At 37.8% G+C, this 23,950-nt stretch overlaps 4 protein-coding genes and 1 pseudogene across 5 annotated transcripts; 4 read left to right on the top strand and 1 right to left on the bottom strand.

The window, feature by feature from the left end:
• The first annotated feature begins 3,767 nt into the window (after positions 1-3,767).
• On the top strand, positions 3,768-4,337 carry LOC111203536. Its single transcript, XM_022697392.2, has one exon. The coding sequence runs from the start codon at positions 3,768-3,770 to the stop codon at positions 4,335-4,337; it is 570 nt and encodes a 189-aa protein (XP_022553113.2).
• Positions 4,338-11,767: 7,430 nt separating this feature from the next.
• LOC106410799 (protein REDUCED WALL ACETYLATION 1) lies at positions 11,768-15,255 on the top strand. 2 transcript variants are annotated; one of them, XM_013851406.3, is made up of 16 exons: positions 11,769-12,059; positions 12,188-12,279; positions 12,382-12,522; positions 12,611-12,667; positions 12,749-12,821; positions 12,896-13,054; positions 13,131-13,280; positions 13,360-13,615; positions 13,707-13,822; positions 13,914-14,000; positions 14,084-14,172; positions 14,259-14,321; positions 14,414-14,470; positions 14,546-14,642; positions 14,715-14,875; positions 14,947-15,255. In XM_013851406.3, exons 1-15 carry the CDS (start codon positions 12,027-12,029, stop codon positions 14,868-14,870), a joined length of 1,626 nt encoding a protein of 541 aa, XP_013706860.2. In that variant the 5' UTR covers positions 11,769-12,026; the 3' UTR covers positions 14,871-14,875; positions 14,947-15,255. The 2 variants fall into 2 exon arrangements, with proteins under 2 accessions (XP_048618336.1, XP_013706860.2); XM_048762379.1 differs by having other exon boundaries at positions 11,768-12,059; positions 14,414-14,642.
• Positions 15,256-17,172: 1,917 nt separating this feature from the next.
• Positions 17,173-19,585, bottom strand: LOC106410800 (dihydrofolate synthetase). The gene is made up of 9 exons (XM_013851407.3): positions 19,238-19,585; positions 19,015-19,112; positions 18,806-18,950; positions 18,655-18,717; positions 18,407-18,568; positions 18,136-18,330; positions 17,968-18,067; positions 17,758-17,892; positions 17,173-17,683 (listed from the first exon to the last, which is right to left on the bottom strand). Exons 1-9 carry the CDS (start codon positions 19,511-19,513, stop codon positions 17,277-17,279), a joined length of 1,581 nt encoding a protein of 526 aa, XP_013706861.1. The 5' UTR covers positions 19,514-19,585; the 3' UTR covers positions 17,173-17,276.
• Positions 19,586-20,955: 1,370 nt separating this feature from the next.
• On the top strand, positions 20,956-22,686 carry LOC125575462 (probable LRR receptor-like serine/threonine-protein kinase At1g29720). Its single transcript, XM_048764176.1, has 5 exons — positions 20,956-21,017; positions 21,236-21,329; positions 21,404-21,589; positions 22,158-22,347; positions 22,421-22,686. The coding sequence occupies exons 1-5, from the start codon at positions 20,956-20,958 to the stop codon at positions 22,684-22,686; spliced, it is 798 nt and encodes a 265-aa protein (XP_048620133.1).
• Positions 21,975-23,416, top strand: LOC106407945 (annotated as a pseudogene).
• The last annotated feature ends 534 nt before the right edge of the window (positions 23,417-23,950 follow it).

The raw sequence follows: 23,950 nt of genomic DNA, 5'->3' as shown, positions 1-23,950 counted from the left end.
ACGAGGAACAACTCAAGACTCAACAAAACCCAAATCTACCCAGAGAACCCCGTCCCAAACTGTACCAGTAGGACCCCGGAGAGGAACTCGAAACCAGGAGCTTAAAGGAGCGGCAGCGTCAAAGAAGCTAGCTAGCCGTGGACGACTCTCACCGAAAGCAAAGCAGCTGAAGCCTCCTCACGAACAGCTGAGACCGGCTCGAAATGTCCCTCGACATGAGGTGTATCCTTCTTCTAAAACAAGCAGGAAAACTTTGACTACAACAGGTTCGATGGTGTCCCAGAAACCATCCAGTTTCCAGATATGAATGCAATTGCATGAAATTGTCAGGGGGCTGGCGCGTACCTGACAAAGCAACATCTTCGGGAGTTGCATCGTTATTTTCATCCTCACTTTCTTTTCTTTCTGAAACAAAACACAATTTTTCTTTTATGGAAGACTTTAAAATTGAGTTTGGGTATGATAATTTGTTCACCGTGAAACCAGCTAGGTTAAGCGGTGGACTTGCTTAGTTTTATATGGATGATGCTGATGTTGAGATTAACTTCTCGAATGCAAGAATGATTGACATTGCAGCAAAAATAGAAGGACATAAAGTGTTTATTACCTTTGTGTATGGAGATCCGGTAGTTGAGTACCGCGAACAAGTATGGAAGAGACTAATGAGATTTAGTCTACAAAGATCAGGGGCTTGGCTAATGGTCGGAGACTTCAATGAAATCACAAGCAACCTAGAGAAAAAAAGAGGCAGGAAACGCCCAGATTCTTCCTTTCTACCTTTCAAGAACATGATCTTAGCATGCGGAATGATCGAATTCCACCACTCTGGAAATTTTTCTCTTGGGCAGGGAGAAGGAGATCCGGGAGAGTCCAATGTCGATTAGATCGAGCACTTGGGAATGAGGACTGGCACCAAGTGTTCTCCCACACAGATGTGGAGTATCTTCTAAGATGGGGCTCCGACCACCGGTCAGTTCTTGTAAAGATTAAGTCTAAAGAAGCTGGTGGACACAGAGGCTTCAAGTTTGATAAGCGCTGGCTAGGGAAGGAAGGACTATACGATACAGTCAAGCAGGGATGGGGACGATTTGATCCTGCGGAAACAACATGTCTGCACGAAAAAAATGGTAGATGCAGGAAAGCTATCTCACGTTGGAAGAAAAGAAACCCACCAACAACCAAAAACTGATTGAGAGGCTGAAGCATGAAATTGATAGAGCCAAGAATGATGATGGTATATCAACAGAAGAGGAGCTTGAGCTAAAATGGAAGTTGTGCAAAGCTTATAAGGAGGAGGAACTGTTCTGGAAGCAGAAAAGTAGAACAATATGGCTCAGAGAAGGCAATTGAAACACGAAGTTCTTCCATGCGAAAGCTAAACAACGGAGAGCGCGCAACCGCATAACAAAGTTACTAGACTCCATGGGCAATTGGGTGGAGTAGGAGGAAGGCATAGAAGCGCTGGCATCCGAGTATTTCACGAACAATTTCACTGCATCAGAACCGCATGACCGTGATGAAGCCTTCCGGTTTACTACCGCGAAGGTATCCCATGAAATGAACGAAATGCTGATAAGAGAACTCACAGAGGAAGAGATAAAGAAAGCAATGTTCTCGATCCATCCAGAAAAAGCCCCGGGTCCCGAAGGTATGACCAGCCTATTCTATCAACAATTTTGGAGACTCATCGGCCCAGACATAGTTCGTATGGTTAAAGATTTCTTCAACTCAGGGGACCTAGATGAAAGGATTAATCATACGAATATGTGTCTGATACTGAAGACGGAGAGAATGAAATCTATGACGGAATTTCGACCTATCAGCTTATGTAATGTTAGCTATAAAGTCATCTCCAAGGTCATGTCTGCAAGACTAAAACATGTGCTTCCTAAGTTAATCTCGGAAACCCAATCGGCCTTTGTGGCTCGTAGACTCATCTCAGATAACATCTTGATTGCACAAGAGATGTTCCATGCGCTCAGGACGAACCCTAGCTGCCAAAGCAAATATGTGGCGATAAAGACAGACATGAGAAAGGCATAAGACCGGGTGGAATGGAGTTTCTTGGAAACTCTAATGGAAAAAATGGGCTTTGACGAGAGATGGATCCACCAGATCATGAGATGTGTATCGACTGTCTCCTATCAAGTTCTCATAAACGGAGAAGCTAAAGGTAGAATAATCCCAACCCGTGGACTGCGACAAGGCAACCCTTTGTCACCCTTCTTATTCATCCTATGCACGGAAGTTCTTATATCTCAAACTCCAGCATGCCGAAAGAGAAAAAAAGCTCTCCGGCTTAAAGATAGCGAGACAATGTCCACCCATCTCACACCTCCTATTCGCGGACGATAGCTTATTCTTTTGTAAGGCAACAGGAAGAATGTAGCGAACTCATGCGGATCATTGACGTCTACAGCAATGCCTCAGGACAACAACTGAATAAATCAAAATCTTCAGTTCTGTTCGGTTCTAAGGTCGTAGCGTCCTTAAAAACAGACCTCAAAAGGTCACTCAATATCACTCAAGAAGGTGGAATGGGTATGTATCTCGGAATTCCCAAGAAGATTTGTGTCTCTAAGAAACAAGTGTTTAGCTTTGTTCAAGAGAGATTAAACGACCGAACAAACTCATGGTCGACAAAGCTTCTGTCGAAAGGAGGCAAAGAAATCCAGATCAAAGCGGTAGCGCAGGCAGTCCCTTCCCACGTTATGTCGTGCTATCTCTTACCACAAGGAGTAACAAAAAAGCTTACTAGTGCAGTCTCGAGATTCCGGTGGAGTACCAAGGAAAACAATAGGGGTCTACATTGGGTGGCATGGGATAAGATTTACGCCCCAACAGAAGAAGGAGGATTGGGGTTTCGTGACTTTCACGATTTTAACCTCGCTTTACTGGCGAAACAGATATGGAGACTACTCAAGTACCCTCCGTTCGCTTCTTGCTCGGGTTCTGAAAGGAAGATATTACAGACATTCCAACCCAATGATGATAAAATGAGCGAACAACCCATCTTATGGCTGGCGCAGTATAGTCGCTTCGCGACAGATTCTACAGCGAGGTCTCAGGAAGAAGATCGGAAACGGACACGACACAAGAGTTTGGGAGGAACCTTGGCTTCAAACAAACCCTGCTAGATCACCCTCACATAGGGCAACCCCTAGAGACGAGGACCTCCGAGTGCATCATCTGATCGATCTTGGGAGCCAGGAATGGAACCTTGATCTTTTAAATGAGATGATTGCACCGGAGGACATCCCTCATATTACCTCGATCAGGGTCAGTAGAACAGGTCGACTGGATTGCTACAGTTTGGACTTTACCAAGTCCGGGTTATACTCCGTAAAGTCCAGCTACTCCATAGCACGGAAACTACGAACTAATGACCATAGCACACTGGTTTCGGAGCCGAGTACGATAGGGCTGAAGAAAATAATCTGGAAGATCAAAGCCCCACGAAAACTCAAACCCTTCCTCTGGCAAGCTACGGATGGTTACTCAGCCACAGCTGAGAAATTAAAAGAGAGACATTGCGCCAGAGAAAGTACATGTATGAGATGCGGCGCAGAGACGGAGTCCATAAACCATACGCTGTTTGAAGGCCCTCCGGCCTTCCAAACTTGGGCTCTATCCCTTATTCCAACCTCTCCGGGACGATTCCCGTGTACATCACTATACGTGAACATTGACTACCTTCTCCTACGTATCAAGGAACAAGGGATTCACGTTGATGTGTTGGATGTTATTCCGTGGATAATATGGTACATATGGAAGGCTGGAAACGAGAAAATATTTCCAACAAAGACGTATTGCCTCTAGAGACCATACAGTTCGCGGTAAAGGAAGCCAAAAGCTGGAGACTGGCCCAACGAACCCCGGAACTCGTGGAAGACCCGATAGAAGAGGAGCTGCAAACCGACGAACAGCCTCAGCCACGCACAAGCTGTCCTCCACTGTGGAGCTGTCAAACCGACGCATCATGGATAAACAAAGACGAGAGAGCAGGCCTGGGTTTTGTGGTTATGTATGCAGGTAAACCGATGCTGTATGGAGCAAGAGAACTATCCAGAGCGACATCCTCCCTTCACGCAGAAGCCGAAGGTCTTATATGGGCAATGCAGGAAGTTTTAAAAACAAGGAACAGAAGCGTACAATTTGAAATGGACTGCAAGCAACTCGTTAAGCTGATACAAAGTGAAGAAGATTGGCCCTCCATGGCAGCTGAAATTGATGAGATCAAAGCTCTATCGCTGGCATTTCTGGAAATTTCCATCATTCATATTCCAAGATCCTCGAACGTCCGTGCAGACAGCCTTGCTAAAGGTGGAAGATCATGAGGTATCAACCCACAATATGTCGACAGCTCTGCTCCCTACTGGCTTTCTTTCTATGCTGGCCAAAACAGAGCAATCTAGTTGTTAAGTTTTTCCATTCTCGATGTCAAAAAAAAAAAAGACATAAGACAAACATAGTTATTTATATGATTTACTATAATCACTGCTTCAAACTGGTTTTAAATGTTTCAGAGAAAGCTAGATTAATTTGAATCATTAAATTAAACTGATTACAATTGAAGTAAACTTGATAGTAAAATTTATTTTCTTAACTACTGTCATTTTGGTTTTACCAACAAAATGATACAAGCTTATTTCAAAAAAAAATCAACCGATCGCAAGTTATAAAATCGACATTGAATTGTTGTGATCTTTGTCAAAAATTGAGATTTGAGTTTTAGTTTATGCAAACATGTAAAAAGAATAGGACAAACAGATCATTCAAGCCATATTGTTTTATTACCCTTTAACTGGATGGTGTATGTTGTCTAATAACATGTCGTATCATAGTATTTTGAAGGTTTGCTATCTATAGTGTCAAGTGCAATAACTAATAAATTTTGAATTCAAGTTTGTATTGATGTTTCAGTTTGCAGCTTACCAATTATCAAATTTTCTCAAACCTCTACGCTCATACTAACATTGTTCTAAGAAGAAAAAAAACAGACATGGTTCTTTTTTTTTTTGTAAAATGTTAAATATTATACCAAGTTTTCAATTTTTGAAAGAAGTTACAAAGATAACGAGTAGCGGAATGCAGAAAAAAACCTAAACAATACAACGAAGAACGACAAAGACAAGAAACCGAAGCGGAAAAGCTAGTCTAACTACCAGCTAAGCAGCGGAAACGGGCGAGGACCAAAAGCAGACCGGAAGGTTGGAGAAGAAGAGACGGTATCCACGAGCTACCGAGAGTTAGGCGCCCTCAAACCTAGAAGCTACGGCTCCTGCAGCTTCCGCAATCCGACCCAACACAAACCAGCGCGAAGAATCAACGCACGAACCTACCAAAAGCACCGGACAGACGCACACCCGACGGCACGAGAGAGAGTTTCCACTCAACGATGCCGTCGTTCAAAAGGCAGATCTGAAGAATGCCGTCTCCAAACCCAACCGCCGTGACCGTCTACACCCATTTAACCGAACCCACATATAGAAGGAGCGGACTGCACAGAAATCCCCCCTCCGGGAACACACCAACAAGAGAATTAGCAGACCGAATGTCCCACTGCCGCATGGCAAATAAAGCACAGCAACCCCCACCGAGGTCAACAAGACAAGCCGTTCAATAAAAGGGGTGAGAGAGTGGGGCGCAAGGCCACACCGCCGAGAACTCCAAGGAAATGGAAAGGAAACACCACCGGAAACCGGAATAGCTCGCGAACGGAACCAAAATTTTCACAACTCCAGCAACACGTGCCACCACCATGCGCTGCCGGACTTACCACGCGCTGCCACCACGCGCCTTCACCAATACCACGCGCCGCCACAGGTAAAATCGGGAAATCGAGACGCAGCACGACCACCGACGAACCCACGCGCCTCCACCAGAGACCACCAGAGGAGCTTCAGGAGATAGATCTAAGACTCGTGAAATCTCAGACCTAGACGAAACCACAGCCACGTACACCACCGACTCGCCAAAACGCCGGTACACGGAATACGCAGCGCAGAAACGCTTCTCGACGCTAACGCCGCACCACTCGCACAGAAGAACGGCCGAACACAAGGGAAAAAAAATACCGGACAGAAACCCTAGAGCAAGCCTCCACCAAAGACAATATAGCATAGCCGCCGTCCTCAAGCAGTGCCACCACCTAGAAATAGACTAGACAAGCAACAGAGAGACCGGATCTGAACCGGATCTGAGACGCGCCGCACTAAACCCGCCGGAGAAAGAGAAAACAGAAGGACACAACGGAGGGAGAGAACAACACAGACAACGAGAAGAAGAAAACAGAAGGTTGGAGCTCCGGCGGCCGCGAAAAGGACGCGGCGGCGACCACCGGGGGAGCAAAATCTGAAACGGAGACCTAGAGGAGAGAAGGAGGAGAAAAGTCGAGAGGAGAGAGGATTGAAAGCCCTTTCTTTTTCCCAGTGTGTGGGTATAAGGATTTCGATATTATTTTCTGTGTAGAGGAGAAGTACTTGGTGTAATCGTTAAGTATTCCGATCATATTCCATGAATCTAGATTATACGAATACCAAATACATGTATAAATAATAAATTGTGTGAGTAAAATATGATATATTGGTCTTTAACATAACAAAAATCTTGAAGATATTATAGACTAATGCCCTTTCTCACAAAAAAAAAGAAGAAGAAGATATTATAGACTATATATCATAGAAGGACATGGTTATATGGGACCCCATAATTAAGAGGATAAAGTATTTTGATAAGACATTTATATGATTCATACCGCTTCAACTTGTATACTAGTTTGGCTTCGAATGTTTACAACCGCTCCGCCCCGCACCGCAGTTAACAGTATCAAAAATATCTACATATACCATATATCTATACGTTTTTATAACTGTTAAAATTGTACCGCAGTTGAACCGCTTGTCCCGCACCGCTCAAACCGTAGTCACCATTCGGAGCCTTTGTAGATTGTAGTCTTGTGAGCATTTATTTTGTCAAAGAGACATTTAAACTCCATTACTTGGCATTAAACATTGAAGCCACATGACTTGTCTCCTGCTCAACTTTCTTTGGTGAGATGGGCTTCAGCGTCCATGGCCTTTTAAGGCCCATTTTGTATTCCCCCTCCCACTTTTTGAATTTGAACTACAGGCATACGCTAACTGAGTTCGGTTAGCGGTTTTTGTAAAAAGCCTTTTATAAACTGGACGGAATTATTAATTTCCAGTTTCCAATATATATGCAATGATCTGATGTACTGGTTTTTGAATTTTAGTGGACTACGATGCGACATAAGAGCTTTCAGTTTCCGAATTCAGATATATACAAGTGTTTAATAAAGTCATCGATAACAGGTACTCCCTCCGTTTCGATTTAATTATTGTTGTAGGAAAAAAAATTCGTTTGAAAATAATTATCATTTTAAAGTTTCAAATTCAAAATTTATTAATAAGATTCTCCATTTTATTTTTTTATTAATTGAAATATGGTTAGGTATATAGCTAATTGTATTTTTATTTTGGAAATATACAAAATTATATGTTTTCTTAATCTATGTGCATAAACCTAGAACGACAACTAAAATGAAATGAAGGGAATGGCAAATAGAAAAATCAGGATGGTAATTCTTAAGCTCTATTTAGGAATGTGTTATTTATAAATATATAAACAAAGATAAGAAGGTTTGCAATGGATAATTATGGTGATGCTTAAGATAATGTATAGAATCAAGCAAAGTAAATATATAGTCGACTGGATTAGGTTTATCTTTTTCTTAATCACTGTTTTCAAAAGGCTCGACCAAAATTTTCCTACTTCTACTTACCCTGATCCTGAAAATTGGCTGCAGATGACATATTTATTATTTACTTAACGTATTGAATAAGAAAAATTCTTCTTTTGTTATCATATAACTATGACATGGTATTGATTTTTTTTCTTTGGTCGCTTTCGAGAATCAGTAGCTACCAAACATGCGATCCCAAGCTTAGCAGGCGAACACTTTCGTATTTAGAAAAGAGACTTTGTAGCAACGAATTGTTTGCTAGTAAAATTAAGATAGTTTTATATTCATGTATAACTGGATTAAAGTTAGAGGTCATGTGCTTTGTCTTTTTACAGAAGCTCGTTGTGCATTTCCTTTTGTTGCTTATAAGTCATATCAACCTTTCTTCCAAAAAAAAACTTTCGAGTCATATAGTAATTAAGTACTCAGAAGAAGTTTTGTTATGACAAGAAATAAATTAAACTAAAGGCGTGTGACAGGATCTTGAACCATAATGTCCAACATAAAATCATAAACATCTATATATATATAAAATTGGCTTTTTCTCTACGTGGAAGGGGGTTTGTTGACATTTGGAAGGGGGGTTTGTTGACATGTGTCCTCATATTTTTTTTTGTATTTTAAATCATTTTACTTTTAAATTATTGCAATTTATTCCATCAATCTCTAATTATGTACTATCTAATCCTTCTCACACGTATTAGTCCATAAAATTCAAGAAATAAATAAAATAATATAAATATATTTTAAACATTTAATTTATTTACAACTAAAAATAGCATAAACTTTCACTATTTTATTATTTTTACTAATTTTTATTATTTCATTTACAAATTATATATTTATTTCACTATCAATATCATAAGATAATCAAACTAATAATAAGAAACTAGAGCACCAACGCAAATAACCAAGAAAGCGGGTCAGAAGGAGAATAATAATCGAAAGGCCAAAGCCACCAAGAAGCAGGAACATATATATATGCTTAAAGCACCAGAATCACAATCAGTAGGTAAAAGGTAAGAAACACCTCACAAACTAAACAAGAATATACAACACGGCCATGCAAGTGAAAAACCACAAAGCTTTGTTATAGAAGGGACCAAAGCTCCAAGAGACTAATTCCGCACACCTATACCAAAGGAAACATGGAAAGAAAAGAAACAACTTGAGGGAGGGAGAATGGAAGACAACCACCATGAAATTAGAGACTAAACTTGAGACCAGAAATAATCTTCCAAGTCCATATAACATGCACGGACGAAAACATTATCCAAACCTCGAGTGGCAAACATGGTGAAAGGGAGAACCACTAGAGATGCGATGAAAGCTGCAAAGAGATGCGAGAATAGAGAGGAAAAAGGAGACGAAACGAAATTAGAAAACTATGAAACCGTCCTCGAGCTATGAAAGAGAGCATAGAAGTCAGAACACCAAAAATTAGATCTTGAAAATCAAGACGAGCAGTGACTATTGACGGTAAGCCAACGTTGAGGAATACAACATCAAAAACGACTAAACTCTGACCCAACCAAGAAGATGCAGTTCCTAACACCAGCTGAAATCTAAAGAAGAAGAGGAGCAGTCAATAACCTACAATGCCGTGAGAATCAACCAAAAAACTGAAAACTCATAAACCCGATCTACAACAAATACCATATAATCTCACAGGTGAAGAAGACAAAGAAAGACAAGAGAAATATGTAAGTCTTTTTCCGGTGATGGTGAGAAGCACCGCACACCAGAAAGGTAAGGAAATACATAGACGGTGATGGCTCAAGGTCAAAATATAGGGAGAGGGCAAAAAACATCTTAAAAGTTATAATTTTTAAAAATGTGAATAAATATAATACAATTTTGACACTGAAACCGTTAATCTTAGAATCAACAAAGTTATTGAAATTCAATATTCTTTTACGTTAGATGCTCATTTCACTACTAACAAGTACTATACACACAACAACACATTATTCGAAAAAACTAACACAAAATATATTAACATATCATCTATTACTACATAACACACTAAAAACACCAAATGATGATCTTAACAAATAAAAACGACAACATGATTACATTATCCAAAAAATCATGTTCTAGCAATAATAAAAACAATATTCCGCGCGAAGCGCGGACACCCCCTAGTATAGTATATATGTAGTACATATAATATTGCAGAACAATAAAAAAGAGTTAAATTTTCTGAATAGCTAAATTTTGCAATAATTTTGTAACTAGTTATCATTCTATATGTAAATAAAACTCTATTATGTTGATTATCTAATTGATCATTGCATTTTGACCATTACAAATTTCTCAATTGTATTTTTTAAAAAAAAAACTAGACTTTTGATCCGCATAACCGTGCATGTGTTATGTTTCACAATAATAATTGGGTATTTATACATGTATCTGGTATCCGTATAATCTAGATTGGCTGGTTTCTACAGTAATTTGAAATCCAAACGATTGAACTCCTGTTTGATCACTATGACTCCACCCATAAACTATTAACTAGACCATGTTCGATCCCTGATTGATAAATTTGGCAAGTCAAGATTTGAGAGATAAAACTACTATTTAGCCTGGTGGGTCTTCCTCGTATTTTTTTCTATGATATTAGTTTTCCTCTTAACTATTCGCTTTGAGAGAAGCTAATTGGAACTTGGACGACATTGACTGGAGAAATATTTTTCCATTAAACGTTTGTTGTTTCTTTTTTTTTTAACACTGGTTTTATCAAGGTAAAATATAACTACAACTCCACATTGAGAGGAGCACAAATGAGTTCAAAACTAAATTAGAGAATACACAATAGACAAAGCAAAAATTTAAATGTAAGACACCAGTAAGCAACGTTGATAGTTGATACAATCCTTAGCGGAGGGTAGAGAAGATCTCCATAACGGAGTTGAAACAACGTAGAAGTCTACCTAAGATTCATGTAAATCTCTGATGGAGATAAATATGATGTAGAAGAGCACGAAGCCAATGCAGACTAGGTCTGGGCGTTCGGGTCTTCGGGTCGGGTTCGGACCGGTTCTTTTCGGGCCGGTTCCTTTCGGATTCGAGTCTTTCGGATCCTAAATATTTAGACCCAATAGGTACTTAGAAATTTTTGGGTCGGGTTCGGGTTGGCTCTTCTCGGGTCCGGGTCGGTTCGGTTCTATAATTAAAATACCCATAAAATACCCGTAACATATCGGGTCCGGGTCCGGTTAGGGTATTTAGGATCTGAAAAAGACATGGCATATCCAACTCCATTAAATTTAGTCTATATTTATCATATATATCTTAAATTTTACAAAATAACTTAAATGAAACTATTAATAATTAAAATAAAACATTTTTAAAATCTAAATTTTAAATTTTAAAGCTTCATATTACTTAAAAATGTTACAAATAATAACAAATGTTGTTAACAAAAGATATTTCAACTAAATCATAAAATAATATATATAAAATAGAACACAAAAAATCATAGTTTTAGATATACATGTTCTTAAGTCGGGTACAAATCGGTACTTATCGGGTCGGGTTTATTCGGGTCGGTTTTTTTCGTGTCCGGGTCTATTCTGGTCGGATTTTTTCGGTTTCGGTTCTTTTGGGTAAACAAAATTTAGACCCAAAAAGTACTTGTAAATTTTCGGTTCGGTTCCGGGTTGGATATTTTTGGTCGGTACCGATTCGAGTTTTCGGATCCAGGTTAAAATGCCCAGGCCTAATGCAGAACTCCCACGACTACATACAGTTTAGACACTTCAATTCTATTACTATACATGCAAATTGTATCTCATAAATACTGACTATAAATCTTTTGATATATTCAACTTATTTTTTTATATTTGACTCAGAAACATTTATAAATTTGAAAATAGATAAATGGTTTTTAATAAAGAAATGCTATTTTCTAAAAATAAAATGATATTTTTTTTTTCCGAATATCTAAATATAAAAGTATTACAAAAAAATAAAATAATAAATGGAAGGGAGCATTGTGAGTAGACGTGAAAAATAAAATAAAAGTGGAAGGAGTCAGTGTCTGTAACCAGTACGCCGAACCGCAACAACCGGTCGGAAAAATCAATCGCCGGCGATCGAAAACGACGGCTCCCCCAACGACATTCTCTCCTCTTCAAGCAAACTCTCTCTCTGTTATTTATTACGATAGTCTGCTAGAGATCTCATCACACCCGTCATCGTCTTCGTTGAATTTGCCTCAGTTAACATCTCCATCTCTGAGATCCTCCTTTCCTCGACAATGGTGGATCCGGGTCCGATTACGCCGGGTCAGGTACAATTTCTACTTTAATACCGAGCAGTGCAATGGATGGATCACTAACACTAAATGATAAAGATCGAGTCTTTGATTGGTTGTATCCTCAATCTCCCCAAAGTGCAAAGGTTTAACCTTTCTTGTAGGTATCTTTTCTGCTTGGAGTGATCCCAATATTTATTGGTTGGATATACTCGGAGCTACTCGACTACAGGAAGTCTTTCTTTCCCTTGAAACCGTTAGTGCTCTTCTTCTTCTTGCAATGTGGTTTGTTGTTTGTTGTCTTCTCTCTCTCTTTCAGTTTAGTTTTTGATTGGGAGTTTGCATTCTTGTATTGCAGTCACTCGGATAATAATCTGGTTGAGTTGGGAGGCGTTGTAGGGGAGAAAGATGATGACAAAGCTGATTTATTAGAGGGAGGTCTTCCTCGATCTGCATCTCTAAGGTTTCATAACTCATCCATCAGAACAAACATCATCAGGTTGGTTCTTCTACCTCATTACCCTTCTTTTTATTTTTTTAATTACAACTCTCCAGCTGTTCTCAGCTAGAGTTTCTTTGATTTATAGGTTTTTGAGTATGGAAGATTCCTTTTTGCTGGAACACCGAGCAACCTTAAGAGCCATGTAAGTTAAAATAACCTCAGCAAGTGATGATTTGTTTGTTTGTTGGTTCTGTCATATGTTAAAATCCATACTCATACCTAGGTCGGAGTTCGGTGCAATCTTATTATATTTCTATATCTGTGACCGCACGGAATTGCTTGGAGATTCAACCAAGGTACCCATGTCTTTCAGTATTCTACTTCGATATTAGAAGTGCTTTTGCTCATAGTACTTGGTTTCATTTCACAGAACTACAACCGCGACCTTTTCATTTTTCTATACGTTCTTCTCATCATAGTATCAGCCATGACGTCTCTCAGAAAGCACAATGACAAATCACCCATTAGTGGGAAATCCATTCTTTACCTTAACCGCCACCAGACCGAAGAGTGGAAAGGATGGATGCAGGCAAGTTTCTCCACTTGCGATATGATCTTTGCCTCTCTTTTTTTTGTTCGGTTTCTAATGTCTTAATCTTGAACAGGTTTTGTTCTTAATGTATCACTACTTTGCTGCGGCTGAGATATACAACGCAATCCGTATCTTCATTGCTGCTTATGTCTGGATGACTGGTTTTGGTAACTTCTCCTACTACTACATCAGAAAAGATTTCTCCGTTGCACGTTTTGCGCAGGTGATACATTTTTTTCCATGACAAAACTCTCCTCATTTTACTTTACTTCCTCAGCATCTAAAATCTTGTTCTCTTACAGATGATGTGGAGGCTGAACTTCTTTGTAGCATTTTGCTGTATTGTTCTCAACAACGACTATATGTTGTATTACATCTGCCCAATGCACACTCTCTTCACCCTAATGGTGTACGGAGCTCTCGGTATCTTCAGCAAGTACAATGAAGTTGGATCAGTGATGGCTCTCAAGATATTTTCATGCTTCCTCGTCGTCTTTCTCATGTGGGAAATCCCTGGAGCTTTTGAAATATTCTGGAGTCCATTAACATTCTTGCTAGGTGGTTTAACAATCTCTAGATCTGATGATCATGTTTGGAACCAAATGGTTTTTTTTCCTAATATTTGGAAATTGCGTGTGAATAAGTGCAGGTTACAGTGACCCTGCAAAGCCTGATCTTCATCGGTTACATGAATGGCACTTCAGATCGGGGCTTGATCGCTACATATGGATCATTGGGATGATTTATGCCTATTTTCATCCAACTGTAAACTCTTAAACATAGCCGCACATTTAGTTTCTTTTTATTTCGTGCAGTGTTGGTTTAATAAACTTTAATACTTGAAATCATTCTCTAGGTGGAGAGATGGATGGAGAAGTTAGAGGATTGTGAAACGAAGAAAAGACTATCAATCAAGACCGCAATAGTTACTATTGCCGTGCTTGTAAGTCATCTTTTGATCTTATTGATTGCATCATCCAATTGTACTCATTGATATATTTTTTTTCTCGTTTGCTCACATTTTAGGTTGGCTACGTGTGGTATGAGTGTATCTACAAGCTGGAAAAGACCAGTTACAACATGTATCACCCATATACATCTTGGATCCCCATAACGTATTGTGCATAAAATCCTCTCCTTCGTCTTATATTTACTTTCTGAAACTGAAACATGACTTGTCATTTGGTTTCCTTGGATCCAGTGTTTACATATGCCTCAGAAATTTCACACACCAGCTTCGGAGTGTCTCATTGACTCTCTTCGCGTGAGTTAACTGGCAGTTGCATTTAACTTAATTCCCTGTTTGATAAGCTTGCCTCATAACCATGTAATACACTCTTACATGTCTCTGCGCAGGTGGCTTGGCAAGATCACTTTAGAGACATACATTTCCCAGTTTCATATATGGCTAAGGTTTGTTTTCCACAACTTGAATCTTGTATCCCCGGAAACTCAATCTCTTGTTGATTCAAACCCACCAATTTTCAGATCAAACATGCCTGATGGGCAACCAAAGTGGCTTCTCTCTATTATTCCGGGATACCCTATGCTCAATTTTATGCTCACAACTGCTATATACGTCCTTGTAAGAAACTTAAACTTCTTTTCTCCCTGTCCTTTTCCATTCTGAAACATCTGTGTTTTTCTTCTTCTTTAGGTATCTCACCGTCTCTTTGAACTAACCAACACACTCAAGACGGTTTTTGTACCTACAAAAGACAACAAACGTCTCTTCTGTAACTTTATAGCTGGGATCGCCATTGCTCTTCCTCTCTATTGCTTCTCATTCGTTCTTCTTCAGATTCATCGCTAAAACCCGTGAGTCCACGAATCAGTCTCATTGCCATTTACTCATCAAAATCTAACTAAAAAACTGTGTTGTGGTACAGGGATTAAAGACGTGTTGTTCTCTGTTTCTTCGTCAGGATCTCATCAAAGCAAAGCGAAATAAGATAAAGACAAGTTAGATTTGTGGATCATTCTCTTGTGCATATTCAGCTTCGTTCAACAAAGCCTAGACCTGATCTCAGAAACCAAGTCTGCTTTGCTCTAGTGCCATACGATATGGATGCAACTGTTTTCAGTTCAAATTTCCCCCCTTATATATAGATTTCTTTATATTTTGTTCTGTAAGCATTATGCAAAATCTTTGTGGTTCGTCCAAAAATGTATAGTGATTTTAAAGTATTAATCAAACTTCCAAAGAAAAAAAAGAAGGGTGATAGTTGCTGCTTCCATATGATCTCATAATCCATAAACAGATTGCTTAGACAGAACTACGTAGCATGGAATCGTTGGTGGTCATGCGTTTCGTGCTTCCGAAGCGGAACCGGAAACGGAATCGCTCGGAATCGCCCGGAATCGTCATGGAATCACGTTTCGGATAGTGAGACGTTTGGAACCGTAATGGAAGCACGCGATTCCGGATTGGAAGCGTCGATGGATAGTTGACGGAAGCGTCGATGGATAGTTGACGGAAGCGTCGATGGATATATGTTCAAAAAACTGAAAATTATTTTGGGCTTTTAAATTTTGATTTGTTTTGTGAATATGTGATCCAATTAGCCCATTATAATAACAAAACCCTAGTTACCAAATAAGCTAAAAAGATTAAAACTCTTGAAATTCAGTTACCGTACGAAGCAGTTCTGATATTTCTTCAAGTTCAACATTTTATCCAGATTCTGAGAGAAGAGAAGCAAAGGTACGTAACTCATATATATATAAATACTCAGTTATTGTGCTTTGTTTGATGTGTTGTCACTTGTTTTAAAATTTTCGCTTCTACGCTTCCTTACGCTTCCGCTTCCGCGTCCCCGCTTCCGATTCCATGCAGCACAGGACAGAAGTAGCTTGGAGCTTTCTTAACCTGAAAAGGACATGAAGACCAACAATCACATCTAGAATTTGACAAACATTGAGTTGAACATCATGACTTTGATCGTACAATTTTTATTTATTAGAGTTGAAAGAATTTTGTTTTATTACTGTTTGGTATTACTGTTTATTTAGTTTATTAGGTAAGACATTTATTTATTTCTCGGACTAAAAGATTTTATTAATTATTGTCGGCACAAATGTTATTGTACAAGAAAAAAAACTGGACAAGAATGAGACATTGCTCTCTCCTTTGGTTTGCACAGTTTCGATGAAACAAGCGTTTCATCCAAGAAAAGTATCATCTCCAGTTTTCTCACCGAGGTTTGCACATGTCACTAAAGAAGCTTAACATAATGGTTACTAACCTTTCTTGAGAGCTGCCCAAATTTGAAATCTCTCATCTTGGTAATGATCTTTGCTAATAAACCCTATGAGCTTTAATAAATTCTACCCATCTCTTTTCATTGCATTTTTCGTTACCTTCAGGAATGGAATGGTTACTCTAAGAAAGAGCATTCTAAGGAGATGAATCAAATCGACTTTTCATCACACGTTCCAGAGTGTTTTCTATCCTCATTCAAGTTTGGCGAAATGAAGCTAGTAAGGTACTTTCTGAAGAATTCTGTAGTCCTCAAGAAATTGACTCTGCGTTTGGATTATTCTGCAAATGAAAATACCATCTTGAATAAACTTCTGAACATCCCAAGACGCTCTATCACGTGTCGAGTCGACGTACACTGATATGCAAAGACTACAGAGAGATTGAGAGAGGGAGGGAACATGTGAACTTTAAGCTCTTGTCATACAAGAAATGCAGGTGTAGACTTTGTCTAGAGTAAATGAGGATGAAAACTGTCAGAGCTATGTTTGTAAGAAGTCTCTTTGTTGTTTAGCTATGTCTGGAGACTATTATGGTTGTTTTTAACAAGTTAAGCAATGAAGTGAGTTAGTCCTCTTTCTTTTATGTTCTTTGTGTTTGCTGATGAGGTTAGGATGGCACTAGTTAAGCTTATGATGGCAACCACAACGAAACACGTGCATTTCTTTGGCATTTTCTTATTTTACATTATTTCATATAATGTCTGTTAGTAGTATTAGTTTGTGGTTCGTGTCAATTTAATCAGAAATTTTCATCTTCAACTGAAGTGTGGCCATTGCACATTAATAAGAAACAGAACTTTTTTGGATGTTTATGGCAGACTTGGATCCCTATTATAGGTCATGGAGATCACAAGAACCAAAATGATATCTTTGTTTTCCTTTCGATGTAACAAATAAAAACTGATTTGTTACAAGAAAATCATAAATGTGACAAATTAGAACAGATGATAGAAGAAACTTAATGTTGCAGAGAAGCCAAGACTGAGGATACAATGTGAAGTGAACCAGTGACTATAACCATTCCTTCTTCACCGGTTCTGTTGTGTTTGAGAATCTCATACGCAAGCTTGAGAGAACCAAACACAGTTTTATCTTCTGAAGCTTCCATAAACCCTAAACCTAACTCATCAGAAGCTTTTATCCACGATTCCTTCAAAACCGAACACGCTGTTGATCTAACCTTGCCTCCACCAATATCAGCTTCTGTTAGAACTACTGCTTCTGGTCTAACACCTGAGAGAAGTTCTTTTGCAAAGGACACATGATCTTTGTCACTAGCCATTGCTACCACAAACACTAATCTCTTCCCTGCAAACTCCTTCTCTATCATCTCCTTTAGAGCTCGTGCAGAATCTTTGGTATGAGCTGAAAGACAGACAAAAAGATTGAATATCATTAACCACAAAGTTCCAAGCAAAGTAGAAACATCTGCACAAAACCTCCATCAAGAAGCACTGTTGCTCCGGGTAGTTGCAAGGCCTCTGCTTCTTTTGGTGTCAGAAACTGACTTCTACCAAGTAAACGTGTGTTCTCTAAACCAATCCGAATAGCTTCATCTGTCACTCTCGACCATCCTGTAATCGCACATCAAGAAAAGGTAATGAAAGTTTAGTATGAACAGTATAGAGAGATTGAAAAAAGTATCATACCTTGATCACGAAGACAGAGAGATACACATGTGGCAGTAACAGCGTTTTGGAGCTGGTGATGTCCAAGCATGCGTAGATTTACATCACCAAGCTCAACAATCTGCATTTATAAACATCACAATTGAAGTTCTTGCTTCAAATAGAAGAATACAAATCTCTGAGACTTACTGGTTTATCATCTTTTTCACTTTGTATAACAATGTCACAAGACTGACAAAGCCCAATCCCATCTTTGTTGATGATGCCTTTGATTGATGAACCAGAACCTATGTTAGATGCCAATACAACCGGTGACGACATTGATGCTGCTTTAGAACGAAGAATATCCTCGATATGAGGAAGAAACGGTCCACCTAAAACCACCTACTGGTTTTATAAAACTCCTCAATCTATCAATGTGCTTATAAGCTAATGATTATAAAAGCAAAAGCCACCTAACTGGACGACCATGTTTAGTAATTCCAGATTTGGCCTCTGCTATGCTTTCCAAGGAACCTCCAAGAGCAGCCATGTGTTCCTCACCTATGGTTGTTATGACTGATGCAGCAAGATTTGAACTCTCAATGACATTTGTAGCGTCCCGAGCTCCTCCTAGCCCAGCCTGATGATTAACAAATCAAAATATAAGAGAGAGTGGTAGACATAAGCTAGTTAAACTAGATGATTAGCTTCTGCACAAAAGCCAACCTCTATAACTGCAATGTCGACGTTTTCCTTTGCAAACAAAGAAAAGGCTATCCCAGTGAGAATCTGACAAAAAAAAAAGAAACATCTATATAAGAAAAACTGTGTGGAAGGTAGAGAGAATCTAATCTACAAGAAGCATTTGAGTAGTAACCTCAAAATGACTCAAGGAACCATCTTCCTCTTGAATAGACTGATCGATGATGGGTTTGATTGAATAGAAAAGATCATTAAGAGTGGATGCAGAGACAGGTTGTCCATTACAGGAAATGCGTTCTTTGATACTCATAACATGTGGGCTACACAGAAGACCAAAGGGTTGAAACTTCAAGATACAATAACTACATAGTCTCAGTATTTTACCTAGAATAACAACCAACTGAATAACCTCCAGCTCGTAATACATTAGATAGAAAAGCAGAAGTTGAGCCTTTTCCCTTTGTTCCAGCCACATGAACAACCTATAAATCACAGAAAGATTCAATCTTTAAACATGATATGACTTTCTACCCTTTATATCAAAAAAGTTTTCACCAATTTCAATTCTTTCCTACTCCAATTAACAGGAAGAGAGGAAAGGACGAACCTTGTAATTGAGATGAGGATTGTGGAGACGAAGCATGAGACGTTTCATTCTACCGAGATCGAACCCTTCACTAGAATCAGTTCCGGCTCCTTTTGGCACACCAGACTTCTCGTAGTTTTTGAGAGATTCTAAGAACCCTACAAAATCTCTGAGCTCTGGATCTTCAGTTGATAGATTTCGATTTGAGGTCATCATATTCGCTGCGGACGGTCTTCTGATTGTTGGAGAAAGTTTGCAATTGGAAATGATACTCAACTGGCTCCACAGGGCTCTCATTCTTACAGTGAGAGGAACTTGCTTACCATGAAAACCAGACAAAGGTTTCAAGTGTGTACAAATCTTATTTTGCAATCTTCTTAACTTGCTTTCTTTTTATGGGCTTTGTTTATAATTTGGGCTAAGTACCCACAAAATAATGATAGATTTTTTATTTGCACTCTCTAATATCATAATTAGCAAAATACCTAATTTTAATATTAAACAAATTTTATTTGGGCTGAAACACGGAGCCGAGATAGTTTACAAATCTTATTTTGCAATCTTCTTAACTTGCTTTCTTTTTATGGGCTTTGTTTATAATTTGGGCTAAGTACCCACAAAATAATGATAGATTTTTTATTTGCACTCTCTAATATCATAATTAGCAAAATACCTAATTTTAATATTAAACAAATTTTATTACCCTTTTTACCCCTATACAAATCTAAGTAAAATATAAGGGAATAATTTGCCCAAAAACAAAGGAAAACATGGAAACTAGTTTAGTGCTAAAAATAGTAAAACAAGAAGATGGTTTGGTTACGTAGAGGGATGAATTTGTTGAAACTATCATTCTCACAAAGCGATCTTCCTGTAGTATAAGAGGTAGGCAAGTACAATTAGAATCTTCCGAAATCTAGCTAAGTACAAGAAGATTTAGAAAAAATATGGGATTAGATTTCTGAAATATACTTCGTTCAGAGAGCACAAGGAGAGAGAAAGTCCTCAATTCACGTTGATAATGTTACCGAAGTTCATTAGTCAAAGATTGAATGTTGTGGAAAAATAAAAGTTAAAAGATAATACCATCAGTGATATTTCTCTGTCATACTTTTGAAGCCACTAACTTCAAGAATAAAAAAAAAACACAGTTTCTTTTTACATAACTAGATGTTTTTATGCACCATGTGTAAAAATAAAATTTTAAATTATATTTATAAATAAATTTTTGTTAATTTTTTGGTTTTATTATTTGCATACAACATTTTAGTTATATGTAAAAATTAAGATAAAATAAATATTTTTATTTACAAATATATTTAATAATATATATATCTCTGAATTCTTTTTTATTTTGGCTAATATATATTAAATAAAATTCAATAAAATTAAGGGAAATTTTTGTTATGTATAATTAACAAAACATAAAATTAAATAATATTTCTAAAATTTGTAAATATTAAAAAAAAAATCATAATATGATTAGATTTTTTTTTTAAAGTGCATAATTTTTTTAAGATTTGTTTTAGTAATAAAAATTATAAAATTATTTAAATAAAATTAAATAATATTTTCGAAAATTATTATGTATACTATATTTCTAACTTTACTATTTATTGTTATATTAATGATGATTTATAAGTTATTAACTTATTCTAAAAATTTACCAAAATTATAAAATAATATTAAATGTAAATGTGCGTATCACAATTAATCCAAGCTATATCATCTCTATTAGTATGTCATATCATCATTTTGCTTTCAAAATTAATGTAGTGATAACATGTGTCAAAATCACTGGGTAAATAATCTTTATCTAAGAACATTCACTTTACTATTACTAAAACTAAAATATCACCCTTTTTTTTTACTGAACTAAAATATCACTTGATAGCGATACCTTGATCACTCAATTTCATCAGAATCTCCTGTGTCAGCAAAATATCCTGAACTTTATCAGACAGCTCGACGTTCTCCTTTAAGTCTGGCTTACTTTGCTTTTTGTTTTGAAAATGGAAGCTACAATGTGAAACTCCATTTTTCGGAGATTCAGTTCTCAGATGAGGAACCATACTCTAGACTAGGGAAACGGCTCTTTAACATTTACGTTCAGGTACTTACACATATATTTTTTAGCTGTGGATTAAATTTTTTTTTTTTTGGCTAATTCTTTGTTTATCTGTTCAGGGGAAGTTGATTTGGGAGGATTTCAACATTAGAGTAGAGGCTAATGGAACTCACAAGGAAGTTATAAAAGAAGTGAACACAACTGTGACTGATAACACTTTAGAGATAAGGCTCTACTGGGCAGGGAAAGGCACAACGATCATTCCTAAAAGAGGCAACTATGGCTCTCTTATCTCTGCAATCTCAGTCTGTCCCAGTAAGTCAAAGTTAGCAGATCAAGTTTTCTCCCATGCATGAACTTTCATCTTGATTTATTTTCTTCTTCGTCTTGTCTTCTCAGGTTCTGAATCTGAATGTGGTGGTAAGAAAAGAAAATGTCAACTCAATTAATTCTATCTATTTTCAGATATGAATGTGTATATCATTATTTTCTTCAGTTGAAGTGAAGATTCTTTCAGTCACAAAAGAACACAAACCAATAACATATCCTCTCATCCTCGGCATAACAGCCTTGATACTCTATCTTGCTTTCTTGATTTTTCGGCGCGTTCTATTTAAAGAAATGCCTTAGAAATGCAGATTCAGGAAACAGAGGTAATGATATTAGGTAAAGTTGTGTTGTTGGTTTGTTTGTTCGTTTGTTAAACGAAGAGCTTAAATGATAACAGGTTCCTTCAGTTTGAAGCAACTAAAACTTGCAACTGACAATTTTGATCCCTCAAAACAAGATTGGATAAGGTAAGCTTTACAAATGTCAGTGTTCACAAGAAGACGTGAGTACCAAGTTAATGCCAGCAATTTTTTGACAATACAGGGACAATTACCAGATGGAACATTGATCGCGGTAAAGAAGCTATCTTCAAAATCATGTCAAGGTAACAAAGAGTTTGTAAACGAGATCGGTATGATCGCTTGCCTGCAACATCCGAATCTTGTGAAGCTTTATGGATGCTGTTGTGAGAATAATCAGCTCCTTCTTGTCTATGAGTACTTGGAGAACAATTGTCTTGCTGATGCATTATTTGGACTATAAATAGAGACCAAATATTCTTCTCCTGTCTTGAGGTTGATTGTTAGATGCAGGAAGAAGCGGTCTGAAACTAGAATGGGGAACAAGACGCAAAATATGCTTAGGAATCGCGAGAGGGCTTGCATTTCTTCATGAAGATTCAGCGGTTAAGATCATTCACAGAGACATCAAAGGGACAAATGTACTGCTAGACAAGGATCTGAACTCCAAGATTTCGGATTTTGGGTTGGCTAGGCTTCATGAAGACGACAAGAGCCACATTACCACCAGAGTTGCAGGAACAATGTCAGTCAGATTCCTACACAATGGATGATAATGTTTTATGTTAAAAATGTTGTTCTGGTTGCAGAGGATACATGGCTCCTGAATATGCAATGAGGGGTCACTTAACAGAAAAGGCAGATGTTTACAGCTTCAGTGTGGTGGCAATGGAGATCGTTAGCGGAAAGAGCAATGCTAATTACACACCAGATAACGAATGTTGCGTTGGCCTTCTCGATTGGGTAACTTAACCAAATCAAAGTAACACAAGAACTCAGGATTACGTGCTTAACAAGGTTCTTGATTTTTTTGAATTTTCAGGCGTTTGTTTTACAGAAGAAAGGAGCTTTCTCAGAGATTCTGGATCCGAAGCTGGAGGGAGTGTTCGATGTGATGGAGGCAGAGAGAATGATAAAGGTATCGCTTCTGTGTTCCAACATGCTCCGACCTTAAGGCCAACCATGTCGGAAGTTGTGAAGATGCTTCAAGGAGAAACAGAGATAGAACAGATCATCTCAGACCCTGGAGTGTATGGAGATGAACTAAGGTTTAAGCGGTCTTCTGAGATCGGGACTTCAGAATACCTCGTGTCAATTCCTTCGTCATGTGAATCTGCTTACGACCTGTACCCTCTTATTAGTCCAGAGTCCATTATTTTTGCCCAAACAGAGCCTGAATGAACCTTTCATAAATTCGAACACTGTTTTTAGCAAGTCTACTTGACTACTGTAACGTTCTTTGAGCAAAATGGTATGGAATGAATCTGCACATGTTTCCCAAGATTACAAAAATTCGAAAAAGAATGATTTGAAACCTAAATCTAGCCAATAGTAACATATATATGTAGCTTCAATTGTTTAGTCTAAAAATGCTCAAAAGAATCTACTAACTTCAATTCGTTGAAATCATCAATCATATAGCCGAAAACAAAGGTTGAAAGCAAAGCTCTCTTGTAAAATCAATAACAATGTGTCTTTTTACAAAGTTTAGAGATTACTATATATACTAATATTAGCCGTAAACTAGGGGTGGCAAAGAAACCGAACCGAGCCGAACCAAACCAAACCAAAGTATATGTCTAACCCATTTGGTTCAAGATTTTATCAACCCAAACCAAACCGAAAAACCGAAGTGTTTTTAATTAGATTAATTAAATATACTAATAATATTAAGATTTAATGTATTTAACCATTTAGCCTAAACAACTAAACAAAATTTTATATATTTTACTTCTGAATGAATAGAATAAAGACAAATAAAAATAAAATAAAAGAATATGAATCTCATACATTACCTCAAAACAGAAAAGTATTTAT

Source organism: Brassica napus, chromosome C7, assembly GCF_020379485.1.
Source record: "Brassica napus cultivar Da-Ae chromosome C7, Da-Ae, whole genome shotgun sequence".
In the NCBI taxonomy this organism is placed as follows: Eukaryota; Viridiplantae; Streptophyta; class Magnoliopsida; order Brassicales; family Brassicaceae; genus Brassica; species Brassica napus.
The sequence above is the reverse complement of the archived record's forward strand: the minus strand, read 5'-3'. Positions and strand labels throughout refer to the sequence as shown.

Bases quoted from the DNA above. Each gene is read 5' to 3' on its own strand.
- LOC111203536 (XM_022697392.2), top strand. From the start codon at position 3,768: ATGGAAGGCTGGAAACGAGAAAATATTTCCAACAAAGACGTATTGCCT.
- LOC106410799 (XM_048762379.1), top strand. From the start codon at position 12,027: ATGGTGGATCCGGGTCCGATTACGCCGGGTCAG. The intron at 12,060-12,187 runs GTACAATTTCTA...CCTTTCTTGTAG, and splicing joins GTCCGATTACGCCGGGTCAG to GTATCTTTTCTGCTTGGAGT. The intron at 12,822-12,895 runs GTACCCATGTCT...TTCATTTCACAG, and splicing joins TGCTTGGAGATTCAACCAAG to AACTACAACCGCGACCTTTT.
- LOC106410800 (XM_013851407.3), bottom strand. From the start codon at position 19,513: ATGAGAGCCCTGTGGAGCCAGTTGAGTATCATTTCCAATTGCAAACTT. The intron at 19,113-19,237 runs GTTCGTCCTTTC...TGTGATTTATAG, and splicing joins ATCCTCATCTCAATTACAAG to GTTGTTCATGTGGCTGGAAC. The intron at 18,718-18,805 runs GTTACTACTCAA...TTTTTTTGTCAG, and splicing joins GTTCCTTGAGTCATTTTGAG to ATTCTCACTGGGATAGCCTT.
- LOC125575462 (XM_048764176.1), top strand. From the start codon at position 20,956: ATGTCATATCATCATTTTGCTTTCAAAATTAATGTAGTGATAACATGT. The intron at 21,330-21,403 runs GTACTTACACAT...TTATCTGTTCAG, and splicing joins TCTTTAACATTTACGTTCAG to GGGAAGTTGATTTGGGAGGA. The intron at 21,590-22,157 runs GTCTGTCCCAGT...TTGACAATACAG, and splicing joins CTCTTATCTCTGCAATCTCA to GGACAATTACCAGATGGAAC.